A 20,543-nucleotide genomic window follows, 5' to 3' on the forward strand; every position below is an offset into this window, starting at 1 on the left:
CTCCCGTTTTCCAGGACACTGGAGTTCCTAATGAGACACTTGGCTCGTCTGGCTGATTATTGCTCCATCACAAATATGCACACCAAGAACTTGGCCATCGTCTGGGCTCCAAACCTCCTCAGGTACTCTGGGATTTTCCCATTTCAATACAAAAGAAATGTTTACATTCATAAACAACAGATACTCCAGAAAATGCCAGCTTTCAGCAGCTGGAAAGAACTCTTCCTCTCTTCACCCAGCACGCTCTTCTCCTCCTGTAAAATGTGAGAAATTATTCTAAGCAGGATTTAAGATCAGCTGGCAAGTTCCTGACCTAGTGATGTAAAACAGCCCCTGTATTATCCTGTCTCACACAACAGAGTTCCACTGGCTGCAGTTCTGTCAGTAGTGACAAGGAAGAATTCCCTGAACCCTCTTTTAGAGGATAATTTCTCCTCTCCTGGTTAGAGTGTCCTGATGTGTCCTTGATCATCCAGGAGAATTTCTACAGTGGCATCACTGATTTCCCACTGTATAAATCTCTAGAGTCTAATTTGATGGCTTTTGGCTGCAAGAATTCAAACTTACAGAAGTTAACTTGGATAAATCTCTTTTGAATCTGGATGATAGGGCACTTTAAAATTAATGGTATAACTTTAAATTTTGCTTTACAAGAAAAACATATTATCCCCCTGACCTTTATTGTACTGATTTCTGACCTGCTGTTGTTAGCAACCTGAGAAATCTGAGTGTGCAGTTCATCATGGGATCCCAGAAGGGTTTGGGTTGGGGGGGATATTAAAGCTCATCCAGTGCCACCCCCTGCCAAAGGCAGGGACACCTTCCCCAGGTTGCTTCAAGCCCTGTCCAGTCTGCCCTTGGACACTCCCAGTACCTGCAGGTGGGCTCTTCTTTCTGGCAGTTCTCCCACAAGCAGTGGAGTGACCTTGTGTTTAAGTTTGCTTTGGTGAGTCCTGGGGCATTCACTCAGAAGGATCAGGTGGAGACACTCCCTGCTTGAGGGAAAATCTTCTCAGAGGCCACAGTAGGTTTGTACAACAGCACTGCCTTAAACTGTGCCAGTCATGGAAATGAGTTAACAAAAAGCTCTTGATTTTGGGTGTTCAGTGTATTAACCTCAGTTCAGACCTGTCCCACACTCCCTTTCCCTCCCAGCCCAGTGTTCCTCTTGCCTCGTCAGTAAGGCTTGAACCTGGATCTGAAGTTTGGCCATAAATCCCCAGAGTCAGTGATCATTTGTGAACGTTGCTGAGATTTAACCCCAGATCTGCCCTGAAGCCCTTTCTGCCTGAGCCCCAGGCCCTGCAGCCCCACAGGTGCCCAGGCCTCACCCAGCAGGAGCCTCTTCCCTCTCCCCGTGTCCCTTTGCAGGTCCAAGCAGATCGAGTCCGCCTGCTTCAGCGGCACGGCCGCCTTCATGGAGGTGCGGATCCAGTCGGTGGTGGTGGAGTTCATCCTGAACCACGTGGATGTGCTCTTCAGCTCCAAGCTCAGCTCCGTCATCCGCGATGGGGCAGGTGTGTCTTCTGGGCTTGCTTCACTCAGCCGGGAGCAGCGGCACTCCATGGCTGGCTGAGCCTCTTCTGGACATGGAAATGGTTCTTATTTTAACCCAAAGGGCACATTTCTGGGTTGGGATGGCAGAGCCCAGACAGATTGCTGTCAGTACCTTTCTTAGAAGCCAAGAATGCCCCACAGGAATGCAGAGATGAATTTTTGGCTTCCACTTTTACATCCCAGCACTGAGAAATTGCAAGGAATCACTTAAATCTTTGTCTCCCCTGCTCTTTCTCCTTTTTAAAACTATCTTTACTGGTGCTCCTGCATACTTACCCATTGGAGCCAAGTCTGTCTGCCCTCATCCATACCTTGGAACACAAATAGGAAGGAGCTGGTGTTAAGCAGTCTCTCTGCATTCAGTAATGTTGAGGCTAAGAAACTTAAATCTTGCTCTTGCTCAGGCTGGTGTTGCTTTAGGGTGAGGAATGAACCTGGAGCACCTGGAATGTTATCCAGCCTTGGAGCCTACAAATTCCCTTGAGTAACAGAGACCATATATCTGTTCCATTGAGGAGGAAGAGAGTTGCACCAGGAAGAAAGTTTGCTCTGTGTTAATGTGTGAGCTGTTCTGCTCCCAAGCAGCATTAAGGCTGCACCTTCTGCCTTGAGAACCTGCCTGTGCCTGGAACATGCACAGCTACTGCAGTTACCACCGCCTGGGGACTGCAGAGAGCTGGGGTTCCACTGTATTTGCTGCTCCCTTCTTTTAAACAAACCCTACCTCTGCTTAGGCTGGCAGAGTTGATCCAAGCCCAGCTTTTTCTCCTGCTGTAGGGCAGTCCATGTTAGCCAGAGGTTAGCTTGGCTGAGCAGCAGCCCCAGCAGGCTGACTCTGCCAGGGGAAGGAAGATAAGCATGCTCAAAATCCCAGCCAGATGATTATCCAGGCTTAGAATGGCCCATGTAAATTTGTCTAATTGTTTAATGACTTGGTCATTTGCATTCAGTGGCTTTGGCACAGACCTGGCAGGGAGGAGGGTCGGGCGGTTGGGTTGGCTAAGTGCAGGCATTCTGCATTCCAGAACGGCTTCCTGGGAGCCCCTGGGTGTGAGCACAGTTCCTGCACCCACCTGTGAGAGGGGGAAGTGGTGCTGCCAAACCTGTTTTAACCCAAACTTCACCCAGGACAGCATTTACAGCTCCCACACCCCCCAGACTCTGCATCCTTGACACAGAGCTGTGCTGCTCCAGGGACAGCCATGGGATTGGACCAAACAGGATGTTCTGCACTGGCACATCTCCCCGAAAGCCCTGAACTCACCTGGGAATAACCCTAGAAACACCTGTACACGAGGCAATGGCAGACACAGGACAGCTGCTCCTACAACAGGCTCCCTGTAATCTCTCCACTGAAGCTGTCAGCAGCAGAAGGCAGGAGCAGCTACTTTCAGATTTTGCACATTCATCACCTAAACCAGGCACAAGCTCTGAAGGCCACGGGCAGGCCACACAGCAGATTCTGTTTGCTGTGTCCTGGTACATTTGGTTTGTAGCAGCTTCAGTCACACATGGCATTTCCTGCTACACCGAGAGGTGAAAATTGGGTATGACCCAGACAGACTTTATACAAAGGAAAAACATCATTTGCTTTACAGGCTCTTGCATACAGATGAAGGAAAGTGTGTCACAAAGGTTTCCATCCTACCTCTTTGCCTCTGCTTTTTTTTTTAATACACTAAGCCATTATTCTTTTAGTCATCAACATATCTGTGATATTGTGACCACGTTTTGCCCACATCTTTCAATAGCTGGGATAACAAGGTTCAGAAAAACACAGCACCTCCCTAGGCACACAGAGCTGAGCTTTGATCTCTGCACTGCTGTTTGCTGACTCTCCCTGTTGCCTGTGGTTTTCCCTTGCAGGGCACAGCTCTTTATCCCGGCCCAAGTCTCTGCTGGTGTCCTCCCCCTCCACAAAGCTGCTCACGCTGGAGGAGGCTCAGGCACGGACACAGGCCCAGATCAACTCTCCCATCGTGGCAGACAGCAAGTACATCGAAGTGGGAGAAGGCCCAGCAGCTTTGCAGGGGAAATTCCACACAGTCATTGACTTCCCATCTGAAAGGTAGAGACAGGTTTCCTTTCCAGCATGTGTCATAACTGTGTTGTTTTGAATACAGCAGGAATTTGCTTATATTGACTTGAGACTTGTTATATATGTAAATACTGTAGCCCATTTTCCACCTGCTTTGGACTCTGGGAGGATTCAGCTCATCCGTGATCTTGGTTTGGCCAAATAATTTGTGCTCCACTCCCTGTTGTTTTCACCAGGGATATCATTTAATGTATAAATCCATGCTGTCTGTGATGCAGAGATGCCTGGACCAGTCACACACAGAAATGTAAACAGGGTGAACACCTGCAGATGTTGGGGTTTTCCAGGACTAAGTGCCTGTCACAAATCCAGGTTCCCTTGAAGTGGAGCAGTTGGACAGGCTTGAGGACACAGGAAATTAAATATGGCAGTGGAGGAGACTAAGGTGGTTTTATAGCAGGAGTTAAGAGATGCTTTTGAACTCCTTTATGGCTGCCCAGCTTCCCAGAGAGCTGGGGCTTCTTCCAGAAAATCCATTCCTTGGCTGCTGGGCCACACAAGGAAGAGCTTTTCCTCACCTGCACTGCAGCTGCTTTGTGGAGGTTGGAAAAAAGGCTTTAGGGCTGAGCTGGGAGAATGAAAACATCCTCAGCTGTGGAAAAGAGGGAGGTTCCAAGCAGAAACCAGGAGTTTCTGAGCAGAAAGCAGAGAGTGCTGATAACAAGCAGCCAGGATTGAGCTGCAGCCCCCCCTCCATCCATGTGTTCCATTTTCTCTCCCCAGGAAAAGGCCTCCCAGCAAGATGAAGAAGTCTCCAGTGGGGAGCTGGCGTTCCTTCTTCAACCTGGGAAAATCCTCCTCCGTGTCCAAGCGCAAACTACAGCGCAACCCCAGCGAGCCCTCGGAAATGAAAGCCATAGCCCTGGCAGGTGAGGCCCCCTTCCAAAACCCGCGGTTGTCGGCAGTGCCGAGTGATGTTTCCAGTGGGTTTTTATCTCCTTCTAGCGTCCATGCCGTGCATGACACCTCCCGTAGCTCTTCTTTCCCAATGGATCTCGGGCAGCTCTGGAGCCTGCCGGGGCTCACACCTCTGTGCTTTGCTTGGAACAGCTTTGGAAAGATAAGATGTGGCTGCTGCTGTCATAAGTCACAGGATCATTCCTTCTGACACTCTCATTATGAAATCAGATTACAGTTCTGGTTCCCCTTGCTGCTCTCAGAAGATGAAACAAGGGAAAGGCACTGTCCCACAAACACATTCCCTCCAAAAGCTGTACCACAGTACCCAGAGAAGGCAGCCAACAACCCTCTGTAGCCACAGCCAGGATATGTAGGTGGAATTCTCATCCTTTTCCATTATAATTTTCTGTCTCTTTCCAAACTTAAAAACGACAGCAGTGTGTTTTTGCAGTAAAACACATCACAAATCCCAAAACAGGAGCCTGGGAGAACTTTTATCCCTCATCTCCCAGGTCAACCTTTAAATTCTTACCTTCACAGTCTTCACACTTGATGCCCTTCACAACTGTTTCCTCAGAGAATGAAATTATACTTGTTTAGAGGCCATCAAACAGGGTATGTAAATGTTCCTTCCTTCCCTCTTTTTGAGGGGTTTTGCTTGTGAGGAATTGTTTCCCAGCCTGTCACCTGCAGCAGTCATCACTTGGGTCGGTTACCATTTCCAGGTAAAATGAGAATCAGAAACCCACCTCCAAAACAAAATTACACTCAGGATAGTGATTGTTGGTGCTGGAAATGCATTTGTGTTTTTCCTGCCACCATTATCCAGCTAAATGTAAACCCCTTTCCCTGTGTGGTTCCTTCCCTCAGGAGGACGAGGAGACAGCGGGACGCTCCGCTCGGCCAAGAGCGAGGAGTCCCTCACCTCCCTGCATGCCGTGGATGGTAAGGCAAAATCCTACCTGCACTTCCAAGAAATGGGCATTAAGGGAGGCACTTTGACATCTCTGGCTGTAGATATGCAACAGGGCAGGTTTTCCACCCCTCCAGGGGAAGCTGAACTTGCTAACTGATGAAGCAGCTTTCTGCTCTCAGCACAGATGGGTCTGACAGAAATGCTCTTCGTGGCTTTTCCTGCTTTTAAGGTTAAAAAAAGCAAACGTCTTGCTGTGGTGTAGCTGGCGCTGCTTAGCGCTCATTCCTTGGTTCCTCCCCTTGCTATTTCAAGGTTGACAGGACAGCATTGTGAAGGAAAGGGCTCTCTGAGAAAGGCCTTCAGCACATTTAAAGTGTCTTTGCTTGTGCACACAGCTTAGTGTCACACTAAATCATGCCTGGCAAGTGCTGTAACACAGTTTAAGCAAAGGGAATAAGCAGTCACTGCCAACGATGTTACTTTGTGTGCAGAGATCACCAGGGGAGCTTCTCACTGCCTTGGGACTGCTCTAACTGCCCGCCCCGACTGGGCCTGGCCTCCTGCACAGGAGGTCTTGTCACTGACCCACGGTGTCTGCTCACTTCCAGGTGAATCCAAACTGTTCCGGCCCAGAAGGCCCAGGTCCAGCAGCGATGCCCTCTCTGCCTCCTTCAACGGGGAGCTCCTGGGGAACATGAACCGCTGCAACTCCTACGACAACCTCCCCCATGACGACAGCGACGGGGACGAGGGGCTCATCCATGTCCCTGCCCTCATCTCCCCGCGCTCCTCGGAGGACGTGGACCTCAGCCCGCCGGACATTGGCGTCGCCAGCCTGGACTTCGACCCCATGTCCTTCCAGTGCAGCCCCCCCCAGGCAGAGTCCGAGTGCCTGGACAGCAGCGCCTCCCTGCTGGAGGCCGTCGATATCAATAAGGAGAAGCCAAGCCTGCTCAAGAAGGATTTAGAATCAGGCAGCCAGTCCCAGACCCCAGGCAGTGCCACCAGCTCTGAGCCAGTGTCCCCTTTCCAGGAGAAGATGAGTCCCTTCTTTAAGCTGGACCTGAGCCCCACGGAAGAGCAGGCCTGCAAACCCCTCAGCTTCTCGCCCAAGACAGCCCGAAAGCCCATCAAATCTCCACCACTGAGCACAGAACCCACCTCCTTTGTGCTACCCAGCCGTGTGCCAGAGGCCATGGGAGGAGTGCCCACCACATCCAGGAACTCCTCCGCTTCCAGCTGGAGCAAAGAGATTGGCATCACTGAGATCACAAACAGGTCCCCAACCCAGATGTCCTTGCCCCTGAAAAACAGTGAAACAGGAACAGGGGAAGGAGCCCACCAAGAGCTGCAGCATCCCCAGCTAGTGGCTGCTTGCAAAGCAGAGTTGCCAGAAGAAGGGGAGAGAGCCATGCCAAGCAGTCAGAATAAGACTGTACCCAGTGGACACACCCAGCCAGGTACAGTGCATTTTCCTCCATTCTTTCTTTAAGTTCCAAAGGGGAGCTGCTCTCAGAACCGTCCTCCTCTGCGTGCCTTTAGGAGAGGGGATTGCCCGTCAGTTCTGGTCACGAGTGTCTTACAGGGCTGTGCAGATCAGTAAAGTCTTAACCTCTGCCTTCTCCCTACATCACACAAATCTCGGATAATTTCCATAATGCTTTATATTCCACTTTTTTTTTTCCCATCCTCTCATACGTGAAAATCTCTAGCATGTCCTTCTCAATCATTTCAACCAATAGACCATCTAAGACTTTTCCTTTTTTAAATTAAAAATATGCCAACACTCGAAGAAGGGACCTTTCCGCCTAAAACCTTATGATCAAAATTGTGTAAGGGTATCTCATTCTCTGCTACCTCCTTCCTACCTCTAGAAATGCAAGAGGAGCCTTTAGACAATCTCTTGGGTTTTTTCCTCTTTGTCATGAACTGCTGTGCTGTCGAGCAGCGTTTGCCTGTGAGACACAAGTGTTTCACATCAGAAGGAACTGCCACTGTGAAAGTGTGGAGAGCATCTATTTTTTTTATAATAGTCGTTAAGGTCACTCTCCTTATTGGGTAACATAAAATCACTCTCTCTCTCAATTTTCCCCCCATTAGGAGCAGTTGCCCTCGACTCCCCCCAGGATCCTGTTCCCGTCAGTTCTGTGTCTCTTATCCCTCCTCCTCCTCCGAAAAACGCAGCGCGCATGCTGGCCCTAGCGTTAGCCGAGTCCGCACAGCAAGCATCCGCCCAGTCCCACAAAAGGCCAGGAGATGCTCATGCTGAAAGCACAAATTATGGAGAGGCTGAAGCTGGCACAGCTCTAGAAAAGCTCCATCTCTCTGCGGGCGCTCCCGACAAGCTGCACCTGTTCACTGTTCTGCCCGAGAACCGCCTGCACTTCCAGCCCGGGGCACCTTTAGAGCAGGACTGCCAAGGCACGGCCGGGGAGCAGAACCACCCGCCCGGCGCACCTGGAGGCCAAGAGCCCCCGCCTCTCGACACGGGCATGCCCGGGGACACGCCTGGCAGCAGGGATGCGGAGCAGGAGCAGTCCAGCTTCCACCTCTGCAGAGCGGGGGACAAGGAGCCCTTCCCGGCCCACGCAGGGGACTGGGAGCACACGGCCCTCCACGGCCCGGGGACACTGCCGGAGCGGGAGCTGCCCGGCACGGAGCTGGCTGTGGAACAGCCCCACCTGCGCGCGGGCCTGGCTGGGGACAAGCTGCACGCTCCCTGCACGGCCGAGGACAAGCTGCAGTCTCCCTCCGTGGGTGCCGCTGGGGACAAGGGCGCCCCGGCTGCGGTGCCGTACCTGAGCACCCTCCCGGGCACGGCAGCCGAGCCCCGCGCCCTGCCCGGGGCCGCCCCCCAGGCAGATGCCACCGTCCCGCCCGCGCCGCGCGCGGCCACAGCCCCAGCACAGAGGCAGGAGCACCAGGCAGCCGTGGGACAGGTGCCAGCGGCCAAAGCACCCAGCGGCTCCGGGCAGGTACGTGCTGCTCCCTGCACAGCTCCTCTGAAATGCTGAGCACTGGCGATGTCGCTCCAAATCCAAATGGCAGCGGGGAGGGATTTGCAGGAAACCGGGAGTGTCGTGGGTATAACACAGACTCAGCCTTGCAGGAACTCCTGTGCTGCTTTCCTAAGGGAACATCCCAGAATACCCACTCTCCTTGGTTTTTAGGAAAAAAGTATCTGCAGGGTTAGCTAACAGAAGGATTGATAGTTCAGAATGCTCAGAAAGAAGAGTTTTTGCATCTTCTGACAAGGTCCTCTTCCAGCATCCTGTTTAGGCTCTTGTTCAGTCATTGATAGGATGCGAAGACAGTCGTAATCTGTACCAGGAGAGGTTTAGGTTGGACAACAGGAAGAATTTCTTCACGGAAGGGGTGATTAGGTGCTGGAAGGGATGCCCAGGGAGCTGATGGAGTCCCCATCACTGGAGGTGTCCAAGGAGCAAGTGGACATGGCACTTAGTGCTCTGGGCTGGTGACAAGGGAGGGATCGATCTTGGTAGGACTCGATGGTCTCAGAGGTCTTTTCCAAACTCAGTGGTGGTGTGATTCTTTTAAACAGAGCAGGTCAGATTGCTTGTGCAGGATTGAAACATTTCCATCAGAAATCCAAACCCCCCAGCCCATGAAACATGCCTGGCTGCAGCCCATCCTAAGCCCCACAGCTACATTTAAGGCAGGAATTTCTACTTTACCGCAGTTCTTGATCTGCTCACCGGGGCTTGAGGAGGTTAAATCCAGGAACATTTCTATTAACGTCAGACATTTAAAAGCAGACCACCTAATGAAACACTGAGGGTACCGTGTGAGGAGATAGCCACCTCCTCCCCTTCCTCTGGTTTGGCATTTGCAGAACACACAAGTTGTGATGGGTCCCAAAAAACTGCCAGTGGCATCATACCTGCCCATGCTGAGAGAGGGAACCTACACGTCTGTCATTCCCCAGCAGACAGAAACCAGGCACAGACGTGCTGGAATGGAGCTGATCCATACAAGTGTCTGGGATGTTCTAACTATACAACAGCAGGGAAAAAGCTGCTTGTCCCTAACTTTGTCTGGTTTCTTCCCTGCAGATGTGGACCACAGCTGCACCTGAAAAGCCTCCGGAGCCCACGCCTGGCTTTGTCTCCGAGAGCAGTTCCAGTGCCCGTGGCCCCTCTTGCGTGCCCGCGGGCCACCAGAGCCACTTGGAAAAGCCTCGGGAGAGCACGAGGGCTCCCCCGCTGCACCTGCGCTCTGAGTCAGTCCCTGCCCCCTCCTCCTACAGCTTCACCCCGCCCGTGCCACCCGTGAGGACGCTGGAGAGCAAGATCGCCGCGGCCATGCACTCCAACAACACGGACACCATCAACAACTCCAACTACCACTCCTTCCTGGCCTCCTCCATGCTGGCGTCCTCCGTGGAGGAAGCGCTGCTGCCGCCGCCACCGCCGCCACCTCCCAAGCACTCGTCCCTGCAGCCGGTGTACGTGCCGCACCCCAAGACGGAGAGCCTCCCCGAGCCTGTGGGGCCTGACGGCTACCTGCACGCCAAGCACCAGTATCGGCCCGAGAGCGTCCCTGCCCACGGCTACCACGGCAAGGCCGAGCAGCACCAGCCCTACCCGCCCCGCCCGGAGCCGCCCGTCACCGCAGGCGCGCGCTACGGCTCCTACGGCACGCAGGGCAAGGGCTCTGCCGCGGGCCTGCACCCCAAGCCCCGCGGCCGCACCGACTTCGTGTCCTCCGTGAGCCCCACGGGGCTCCGGGGCACCGGCTATGCCGAGGAAGCCCCCCCGTACCCCACCATCCGCAGGGTGCAGTCGCTGCACGTGCCCGGCCCGGCTGCCGCCGCCGCCATCCGCTCCGTGCCCATCTCCCGCACGGAGGTGCCCCCGGACGAAGAGCCTGTGTACTGCCCGCGGCCCCTCTACCAATACAAGCCGTATCAGCCCCACTCCGACTACCACGTCACGCAGCTCCAGCCTTACTTTGAGAACGGGCGGGTCCATTATCGCTACAGTCCCTACTCCAGCTCCTCCGGCTCCCCCTACTACACTGCAGCCGACGGAAGTTTCTACGACCTGGATCCCTACAGCACCGTGCGGGTCCGGCCCTTCCACGGCCTGCCCGGCCGCGAGTTCGGCCCCTACGTGTCCCGGCTGCAGGGCAAGGGGCTGTACCGCTACCCCAGCCTGGCCGCCTACCCCCGGGCAGGGCTCATCAACCACCTGGGCAAAGAGCACAGCTTCGTGAGCAGGGACGTGCCCCCCGCCCCAGACATCAAGCACATGTACATGTCCTGGGACCTGGAGGACATGGAGAAGTACCGCATGCAGTCCATCCGCCGGGAGAGCCGCACGCGCCAGAAGGTCAAAGGGCCCCTCATGTCCCAGTACGACAACGTGGCCCCGCTGCTGCAGGACGAGCTGGGGGGCCTGGATGCCGTCCACCTGCGCAGCAAATCAGATCCTGGCAAGAGCGGCCTGCTCACGGTGGCAGAAGGGAAGGAGGGCAGGTACCCAGCCAAGGCGGCCACGCCCGAAGGGGACGAGCGCTACTATGGGCAGCACGCGGAGCCTGAGCTGGACCGAGCCCTCTATCACGGCGGGGGCTACGGGAACGGGCAGCCCGAGAAGCCGTCCTTGCCCCAGAAGCAGAGCAGCATCAGGAGCAGGAAGATGCACGAACCAGGCAGCAGCAGCAGCGAGCACAGGACATATTTGCAGCAGGAAGCCAACCACAGGCAGCCTTCTGAACCCAAAAACGGGCCCCCCTACCCCGAGTACAGGCCCAAGGGCGGCCCGGAGCCCTCCGAGCCCATGGGCTACCAGCACTCGGGCAGCAAGTACATCCCGGCCGGCCAGGAGACCCTGAGGCTGAGCCACAAGGAGGGGAGGCTGGCAGAGGACAGGCCAGACCTGGAGAGGCCCCGAGGCCGAGCGTCCATGGAGAAGCACTCCAGAGACTGCTACAAGGAGGAGGAACACGCCGCCCCTCCCGCGGCGCCGCCACCCAAGCCCGAGCGGAGCCACAGCCTCCGGATGCGGGAGCACCCCGAGCCCATGGAGAGGGACTCTGCCCTGCTGTACCCGTACCAAACCCTGGGCAAGCGCCAAAGCACGATGACTGTGGTGTCCCAGTACGATAATCTGGAGGATTACCATACTCTGCCTCAGCACCAAAGAGGGGGCTATGCTGGAGCGGGGGGCTTCGTGCCCCCTGGCTTCCCCCACGTGCACAGCAGAACTTACGCCACGGCGCTGGGGCAGGGAGCCTTCCTCCCCACAGAGCTGTGTCTGCAGAGGCCTGAGACAGAGGTGCACGTTGAGTGAGCTGTGGGGGGGCGAGGGATAGAGTCTAAGCAGCCTCTGCTGGACAGTGGACTGTTTTATTTTTTCAGTGACAGTAAAAAACTCCCCAACCCTGCCCCAGTGAGCAAAGCAAGCCCCCCTCAGCCCTCCCCTGGCCCCCACTCACTGTTTTTATGTAGTAGAGCTATAGATTTTCATGTAGTTTTGAGCCACCTGGGAGGACAGGGCAGGCTGTTGGCACACAGGTGTTGCCAGAGGCTGGGCAGGGCTGACTCAGATGCTGTTGGGGCAGGGAGGGAAGTTTTCCCTTCCCAGACGTGACACTGGCTGCTTCTCCCCACGCCCACGGTGCCGTGTATGGTGGGCTGTGCACGATGGACTGTGCCTGCAGCTCCATCCTGCTGCAAACTGCCCATCGCAGGCTGGCTCCCAGGAAAGGAACCGCGGAGTTACACAGAGAGAGTGGGGCAGGGCAGGGCTCCCCAGGGATCCTCTCCTTGCTGAGGCCCTGCCTCTCCCCTGGCTGCACCCACTGCAGCTGCTCTGAGCTGGCGAGGGCCTGTTGTGACTTCAAGCCCGAGGAATAGGCTCTGAAGCCAACTCGTTATGTTTCTTGCTTATTAAGAAGCTGCTTCTGCTTACAAGTTCATTTCCTTCACATTCTCTGTTGTAAGCAGAGGCCAGCTGCAGGAGTCATGTAGGGCAGGTTTGCATTTCTCACACCAAAAGAAATAAACCACTAAACTACACCAAACCCGACCCCTAGAGCTGGGAACGGCATACCCATTCCATGCCAGTCCTTCCTCTTCGCTGCAAGGTTATCTGTGGCCCAGATGAGCTCATTCCATCCTGTGGCTGGCAAGACTGTCATCTCACTGCAAAAAATACTAGAAAAATAGATTTAAAAAAAAATCTATAGCATTATGTAAATCAGAGCCCACCTTGCCAGCTGCGTGTGACAACTTGGCTGCATGAGCAGCTGCTCTGGGCCAGGTCCTGCAGCAATTCCATCAGGGAATGCTCCTGCTGAGCTTAAGCTGGAGGTGTTCAGACTCTCTGCAGCCTCTGAGTTCCATGCTGGGCAGAGATGCCTGTGGCGTGGCACACAGGGAGCAGTGATGTGCCCAGGTGCAGTTCTCCCAGTACTCAGTGAGTAGGGACAGAAGGCCAGTGTACTCTAAAATACACCAAAAATGGTGTCCAAGCTGTTGAAAAGCTTTGATATTGTAAAAACAGCCTGGCAGCCCCTGGTGCTGCTTCTCAGGCTCCCCAGGACTCACACCCCCTGTACAAATAAAGCACATCCATTCCATTAGGTAGGGCTTGCAAGCAATACTTGAGATTTAGCAGTTTTTAAATGTTCACTGATAAATTCCGAGGCCATTCCTGTTCTGTGTGGTTGAAGAACTTCTCTACCTGTTTCGAATCTCTGATGTTTTATGAAAAACCTGGAAGTCCTGCAGTTAGCACACAACTGCTTAGGTGGGGCTTTTTGAACTAAAAGTTTCATGGCTGTTTTGGGACTTTTAAATCCTAAGGAAAGCCTGCTTCTAGTTGCTGACTACTCTGTAGCTGTTTGCTTCTTTTAACCTTGGAGCCTTGTCTGGGGCTGTTTCAGTAACTACCTTCTGGTTCTATTTTATTGTGCAATGCTGGTGTTTTAAGCATTTTGTTCAGAAGAATTCTCACATGTTTTAGAACGAAATCTGGCAGTAAGAAAAAAAGAAGAAAAAAAAAAAAAAAAGCAGCACTGTGATCCAGGTTACCACAATCTCCTAGTGAGGAATTCCCAGGTAGAGGGGTTGGGGTTTTGGTGAGGGAATGCGTTTTGTAGTGTTTTCTTTTAAGGAAAATCTGACAGAACTGCACAGAAAGGGACCGCTGGGTGAGCCACCCTGTCTCCACTGGCAGTAACTCCCAGGCAAGGCTGAGCTGCCCCGGTTCCTTGGGAGCCAGGCTGGATTTTCTGTGCTCCCCAGCAGCGCTGTGTTGTGCCCGGGCCAGGACCAGCCTCAGCCCCTGGCTACCTGCCAGGTCTCCAGTTGAAGCAGGGATAAGTGTTCAGTTCAGGCTATTTGGGATTCAGGTAAAGAGAGCTGCAGGTCCAACCTCTCTCTCTGTGAAAGCCTTAACTCCCCCCCCCCTGCCCTGCAGCCTCCCCCTCCCTCTGCCTGGGCCTTATGTCAGCCAGGACTATCCTGCCACTCTGAGGGGCTGGTCCCAGCTTCTACTAATTGTAAAGGCCTCTGGATTTTCCTGCTCGAAGCCACTGTCTCCCTGTAGAGCCCAAGTGCCGTCCCTGACAGCCTCTGCTCCTCAGTGCTGTGCTGCTCTCCCTGCGTTGTGTCAAGTGCCAGGTGCGAAGCACCCGCTCATCCCCTTGGAAACAAACCCTTCAGCACCTTTCCCAAAGGGCTTTTGGAAGTGCACAGCTGTACCCCTAACCCAGAGGGCTGCTGCAAACGCCCTTTTGGGAATGAGAGCAAGAAGACAGCAGAGCAGTGACTCCCAGCCATCTCCCCCTTGGCACGCAGCCACAGCCAGGTGTGCTCCAAGTGTGGAAGCTCTCCAAGAACCCAAACTCATGTCCAGCACTGCTGAGCCGCAGTACAGAATCAAAAAAGGTGGAAGCACCAGCTTTTCTCAGTAACACAGACCAACACCTTTCTTTTATTGTTGCTCCTTCCACGGCTTCAGCAGCATCCTGCATGATCCCGCCCTGCCAAGCCATACAGTGAACTATGCAGTCCTGCTCCTGCTCTGGGCTCAGTCTGCTGGTCTTACAGAGAGTTTTACATCCTCATTAACCCCGAATTCATAGGTGAGGTTGGAAAGGGTGTCATGCATCAGAGTGAGGCAGGCAGGTGACACCAGGAGTCTCAGGTGGGTGAGCTGGAGGATGGTGACAGCCCAGTCGTGTGTCCCGGAGTGAAGAGAGCGGGTGGCAGCAACGCAATTAATCCTCTAATCCAAGTGCAGTTGTGCTCAGGCTCAGTAATTCCTTGCCTGACCACATCCCCCCACGAGGTGACAGCAGCTGTGTTCCTCAGCAGTTCCCTCACACGGACACTATCTGCATCTTCAGCTGCCACTCCCTCTGTTTCCAGAAGAGGGTCTCCCAGTGCATGCAGGAATGAGGCTCCAGGAGTGTGCTCCAGCTTTGGATTTTCACCTTTGGAGCAGGACGGGACCCACAGGAGACCTTCCTTGGGAAGGGGAGTGCAGTCGTAGGTGAGTAATGAGGACTTGGCCCCTGTGAAGTCTTAAGTAAAGCATTAATTTCTGATTTTTGCAGAGTCTTATCAGGTGATATCTATATGCATCTCTGAAAACACCCCCACAACTTTGTGCCTATGTCTTTGCAGTGATCCCCCACCCCTGCTCATCGCTGGGGGATCAGTGAGGATTGCACAGTGGTAGTAAGTTGCTACACAAAACCAAAACCGACTTGAAAACGTTCTGTTCCTCTTGGACCCCAGAAGGGACAGAACCTCAAGTGAGCTCTGCCATCCCCCGGGCTGGTGACAGGGCATTGACTCAAGTGGTGTGTTAAATGTCAGGAAATCTGGGTGAGAAGTTGTTTTCCCTCCTTTCGTTCGGCGGCTTAGGCGTGTTCCGTGTCCCCGGAGCCCCGGATCCCTGTGGAAGGCGTGGTGTGGTGTGGTGTGGGCAAACACCACGGTTCCTCCTGTGCAGAGCCCTGCCTCGTCCAGCTGGGGGGAGGGAGGGGGACAAAAGGGTTGTTTTGCCGTTCATTTTCCTGCTGTAGAAGACTTGATTTTTCTTTCCCTGAGCCGCATGAGAGAAACATCCCAGAAAGTCTTGGGTTACCTTTGGAGTTCCCTTCACTTTAATTTATAGAGTGTCTTTTTTTGTGAACTGGTGTAAAATGTATATGCCGACAAGCTCATGTATTTTTATGTAAATATTTTTTGTGGTTTCCCCACTTGCCCTTCTCTGTAAATATTTAGAATTCTCATATTCTTCTCACCTTGTATGATGCAGATGTGGTTTTGTTTCTGTTTTTTATTTGTACTGTAATGCAACAATCCAGACTGAGGTGTCTTGTGGTATTAAACAAAAGCAACAGTCCCACTGAGCTCACACTCAGATGTGCAACTTGACAGCATTAATCAAGCCAGGTTAAAAACCACTCAGGTGTGCCTGTGTGTATTTTTTCCTCTGCCTCGTTAATTAACAGTGTACTTAAAAAACAAAACAAGAAGAGCCAACTTGGGGCCGTGCCTTGGAGGGAGGGATGCTGGCAGGCAGCTGAAGATGAAGGAGGTGACTTTGAATTCCCATGCCAAGGCTTGGGCTTATCTGTGCCATTCCACCTGTGCCCACTGCTGCTTCCTAACAATAAATAAACCTGCCTGGGCTGTTTGAGTGTCCCTTTCTTCTCACCCAGCAGGACTGCACAAGCAGAAACAGCCTGGCCCTGGCACTGAAGACACAGGGCAGATGAAGTCAGGGCAAACAGATGGCACAAGCCACCTCTGAGTTGGCTGGGAGGGATTCTGGGCACCACAGTTAATACTGCTCATAGTTAATTAATATCAAAAAGTTGATTAAAGGAAGCAAATTTCAAACATTTTTAACACTCGAAGAAGGAGCTCTCGCAGTCTTTTCATCTAGTAAATAATACGGAGTTTAGAATTGCTGCCAGGAATAAAAGCAGCCTAATCCTTCTCTCCATGGGGGACAGGTGACCCCACTGCTCATGGACCTGTGGAGTGGCTCTGCTGTGCAGTCCAGCTCTGCCCAGAGGCTTCGTGTGACTGCAGAGGGGCTGCATTAGGCCTTTGGAAATCTTTGCCTCATCTGCTCCCAAATCCTCACTTTTCAGTCCAGATCTGCTTATTAATGCACATCCAAACTCGGCGCTTCTGTCCTTGTAAGGTCACCACCAGACCCAGCAACCCAGCCGTCCTGCCTGAGCCAGGAGTTCCTGCTCTTCCAGAGCCAGGAGCAGAGGCCGTGCCACTGGGAACCTTCCAGGCTCAGTGCCCCCGCTCTCGTGGGAGGCCACCAGAGCTGTCCTTGCAGGGCAGGACCTGACCAGGCTGACTTGGCAAATAAAACTCCTGATTTCTAAGTTCTGTAGACAAATTCCCATCTTAACTGAAGTGTTGGTGGCACCCTGCCAAGGATGGGTAAATCTAGGCAGGACACTCGGGCTGGGTGGGAAAGGGAACGGCAGGAGGATGAACCCCAGGGGTGTTTCCTCAGGGAGCAGCCCCAAAGTGGCAGCCCACCTCCCCAGCTTGGCTTGGCCTGAAGAGCTCCAAAAGCAGCACCACGGGCATTTCCTTCGATGCCACCGAGATCCCAGTGAGGCAAGAGCTGTGGGCTGGGGTTCCACACCAGGAGAGGGCTCGGGGTGCCCCTGCAGTGCCGGGAGCAGCTTGGTTGCCCCCAGTTCTCCAGCCACTGCTCTAAGGATAAACGGGATGGAAACTCCATCCCTCTCTGACAGCCTGTCCCGAGCGGCTGAGGTGTGTGGGCAGAGCAGGAGGAAAAGGGAGGAGGACGGGTTGACATTGTGCCCAAGGAGTGGCAGAAGCCGGGGCACAGTCGCGTTTCCTCCCGAGCAGTTTCCAGCAGGCAGCGCTGTTAGACCGCCTTTGCCTCTCAAACCCGACCTGCCGCTGAAAAAGACGATGATGTTCCTTTCTAGCAGTTTCTGCTCGGCTTTCCAACTCCTTGTGTCTAGGGATGGGTTTCCTTTTAATTTTTTCATATAAGAGATTTGCAGAGTGGTCAATGCCGGCAGCATCCTAAGGCGATCCTGAGGAGCAGCCCCACTCCCCCCAGATCGTGAGCATCTCCACGGGGACGTGACCTGCAGACCTCGGCAGGGAAGCCACTAAGTTCCACTACGCTCCAGGGCCCCATCCCTGAGGAACACAACAACATGTTCACTTCTACACTAAAAGTCATCCAAAACCAGCAACTGATGCTGGAAAAGCCGGGAAGCTGCTCAGTCCTTCCTTCCTCCCTCCAGCTGGTGCATGGATGCCCTGCTAAGATGCATTATGAGCTCACAGAGCCAGAAGAGCCCCCAGCACAGGCTCCGAGCCCAGCACCTGCCAGAGCAAGGCTTGGGCAAATACATCCCCAGCCGTGCCACGGCTGAGCCTCCCTTCCCGTTCCCTTCCTCCTTCCCCACACCCGAGCCTGCTTTTGTGACCTTCCCGTCACCCAGGAGCTGGGGGTCCAGGCAGGGCAGGGGACAGATCCCTCCAAACTGGAGCTGCTTTGTGCGCCTCTAGCAGGGCTTGACAGGAGTCTGGCAGCGTCACAGGAGCTGGCAGGGGTGCGGGAGGTCACCCAAATCCCCTGGACTGGCATTCCTGGTGCAGGATCTGCCTGCAGCTCCTCCAGGGTAAGGATCCTGCCCAGGCTCAGACCTGCCACTCCTAAGGGAGAATTCGTGACGTGGGGCCAACAGCAGCAACTGAAATGGATGGGAAAAGCAATCCTTCGTGCTCCTCTCATCCTTCCCGGGGACAGCAGGAGCAAGCTCCCTGCACCAGGGCTGTCCAGCCTCCTCCCACTCCTCCCTCGGGAAGAGCTGAGAGGGCAGGGTCCTGCCCTTTGCATCTGCAAAAGCTTTGAGGCAGCTCTGCATCAGGAACTGTCACAACACACTCCCTGCCCCTCTGCCATCACTTCATCAACCTTCCCTGAAGGGTTTTTGTTAATCCTGTGCCATTTGGATGCTCGGAGGCAGTGGGAGAAGTCAGGGGTGTTGGGAAGGGCTGGGCTGTCCCAACGAAGGGATCGGCTGCGGAGCACACCCTGAGTCACTGCGGTGTCCTGTGGGGTGACCAAACTGCATCCCCACACCTAAAGTCATTAATTCAAGAGGCAGCAGAGCCCAAACCAAAGGTGTGACCTGCAGAAAGCATCCCTGGAATAGGGAATGGGCTGTCCTGGTAAAAGCGGGGACTTGATGCATTTTACAGGGAAATTAAAGCTGCCTCGACTCCATCCTGTGCATCTTAATCCTTCCAGCTCCAGATCCTTCCCAACGGGCCAAGGAAAGTCACCAGCCTCAGACAGACACCTTGAGTCCAGACTGTGTCTGTTTTATGGTCAAACTGCAGGACAGGCTCCTCCAGGCCCTGCCCAGAGCTGCTGTCCAGCCTGTCGTGCCACAGTCCCTGTCCTGCATCACAGGGGGAGCCTCACTGCTCTGGTTCCCTCACAGGGGGAAGAGGGAGATGGATCCCCCCCGAAACATCCTGTATGGAGTGTCTGCATTCATTAATTACAGGCAGATGCAGTCAGGAGGCTCTCACCTTTCTGAACAAGGAAAGTTGCCCTTCTAAATACCAAAGGCAGCAGAATGAGATCCTTGTACAGATCTCAGCCTGATGGGGTTGTGCATTTAGAAGGATGCAAGGACTGTAGGTGTGGCAGGTGAGAAAGGAAAAAACAGGTTACACAAAGGGGAAGGTGTTAAGTAAAAATGTGTTCATCCATTTTTTAAAGATGCTGGAGAAGAGTATTTGACTCCAGCAAGTGCTGGAACTTCATGCATTATTCAAACTGTGTGAACGTTTGAAGCCTGGAGACCTGGAAACCTTCACTGAGAACAAGTCTCCTGGCACGTTCCCAGGGAGGAAGTGTGGCTGATCCGTGTCCTCCCGGCAGAGCAGGCGGCTGCAGAATCCCCGGTTTTCATGGACTGTGGTCTGCTCTGCACCCCAGCACTCCAGAGCAGCTCTGCTTCCTCCACCCCCAGACTACACCAAAAGCCCCAGTGGGATGCTCAGGATACACCCAGGGAGAAGCTGCTCCTGAGCCACCGGGGACTCACAGAAGTGGTGCAAACACACACGGAAATGCAGCAGGAAGGCAGAGGGATGAAGGAGAACACAGCAGCCCACATTAAACTTGCAAGGGAAAACCAAGTGTCCGCCCCCCACTCCAAATCCACCCTCAGCCTCCCAGGCAGCCAATCCTGCCCACAGCAATATCCCAGAGAACCTCATTCTGCTGCACTTCAAGCTATAAATTCAAACATCAGAATAAAAAAAAGAGGTGCCAGACGGGGCCAGGTTTTCAGACAAGCAGGCAGGCAGCCAGCAGCACAAACACAGGAGCACGGGCAGACATCTGCCTTGGCCCCTCCTCCTCCCCATCGCTGCTTTTTATTGATTCCCATCTTTTCTTTCTTCTTCTCTTCACATTCCCTCTGGTTGCTTTCTGAGGGGGACCTGCATCACCTGGCCCATGGGGTTTTTGTTGCAAGCCTTTAGTGTCTTTTCTCTGAATCCAGCTCAAGTTTTGCCAGCCTTTCTCCCTTGATCCAGCCCCACAGGGGTGGGAACTGGAGCAGGATCTGCCTCGTCTTCTGTGGCCAAAGACAGCTGGGGAGGGATGGCTGCACAGGAGGAGCGGGGGGGTGGATCCCACCACAAACCCACACTGTGCTGGCCAGAAGCCCCACTGATGTGAAGAAAGTGGAATTTCACTGGTAATGCAGCAACCTCCCAACCAATCTCAAATACAAAAGGCACAGTCACACACTACAGAGCAGCCACCAACTGCTGCAGGAGAGCAAGAGAGGCTGCCTCAAACGTCCTCACTTTTCCTCGTGTGAAAGGCTCTTGGAAAAGGCGCCAATATTACAGCGCCTCTGCTTTATAAAGTACTTTCCTCAATCAATAAAATAAGCTCAAAAGCAAAACAAACCGACTGTAACAACAGCCCCAAACCACAGCCTTTTCCCTTTCACCTCAGGGATGACTTTAAGGTGAAGGATGAG

General features: G+C 53.7%; 1 protein-coding gene across 8 annotated transcripts in view; it reads left to right on the plus strand.

The window, feature by feature from the left end:
- The window catches only part of ARHGAP32 (Rho GTPase activating protein 32), a 240,110-nt gene extending 224,195 nt beyond the window's left edge, over nucleotides 1-15,915 (plus strand). For all 8 annotated transcript variants that reach the window (XM_068171905.1, XM_068171904.1, XM_068171902.1 and 5 more), the window contains 8 exons: nucleotides 15-122; nucleotides 1,372-1,517; nucleotides 3,424-3,625; nucleotides 4,379-4,524; nucleotides 5,426-5,500; nucleotides 6,080-6,931; nucleotides 7,572-8,446; nucleotides 9,545-15,915. In XM_068171905.1, coding sequence (XP_068028006.1) covers nucleotides 15-122; nucleotides 1,372-1,517; nucleotides 3,424-3,625; nucleotides 4,379-4,524; nucleotides 5,426-5,500; nucleotides 6,080-6,931; nucleotides 7,572-8,446; nucleotides 9,545-11,785 — 4,645 coding nt within the window. In that variant the 3' untranslated portion in view covers nucleotides 11,786-15,915. The remainder of the gene's footprint in view (nucleotides 1-14; nucleotides 123-1,371; nucleotides 1,518-3,423; nucleotides 3,626-4,378; nucleotides 4,525-5,425; nucleotides 5,501-6,079; nucleotides 6,932-7,571; nucleotides 8,447-9,544) is intronic.
- Nucleotides 15,916-20,543: the final 4,628 nt, after the last annotated feature.

Source organism: Anomalospiza imberbis, chromosome 24, assembly GCF_031753505.1.
Source record: "Anomalospiza imberbis isolate Cuckoo-Finch-1a 21T00152 chromosome 24, ASM3175350v1, whole genome shotgun sequence".
Classification (NCBI taxonomy): Eukaryota; Metazoa; Chordata; class Aves; order Passeriformes; family Viduidae; genus Anomalospiza; species Anomalospiza imberbis.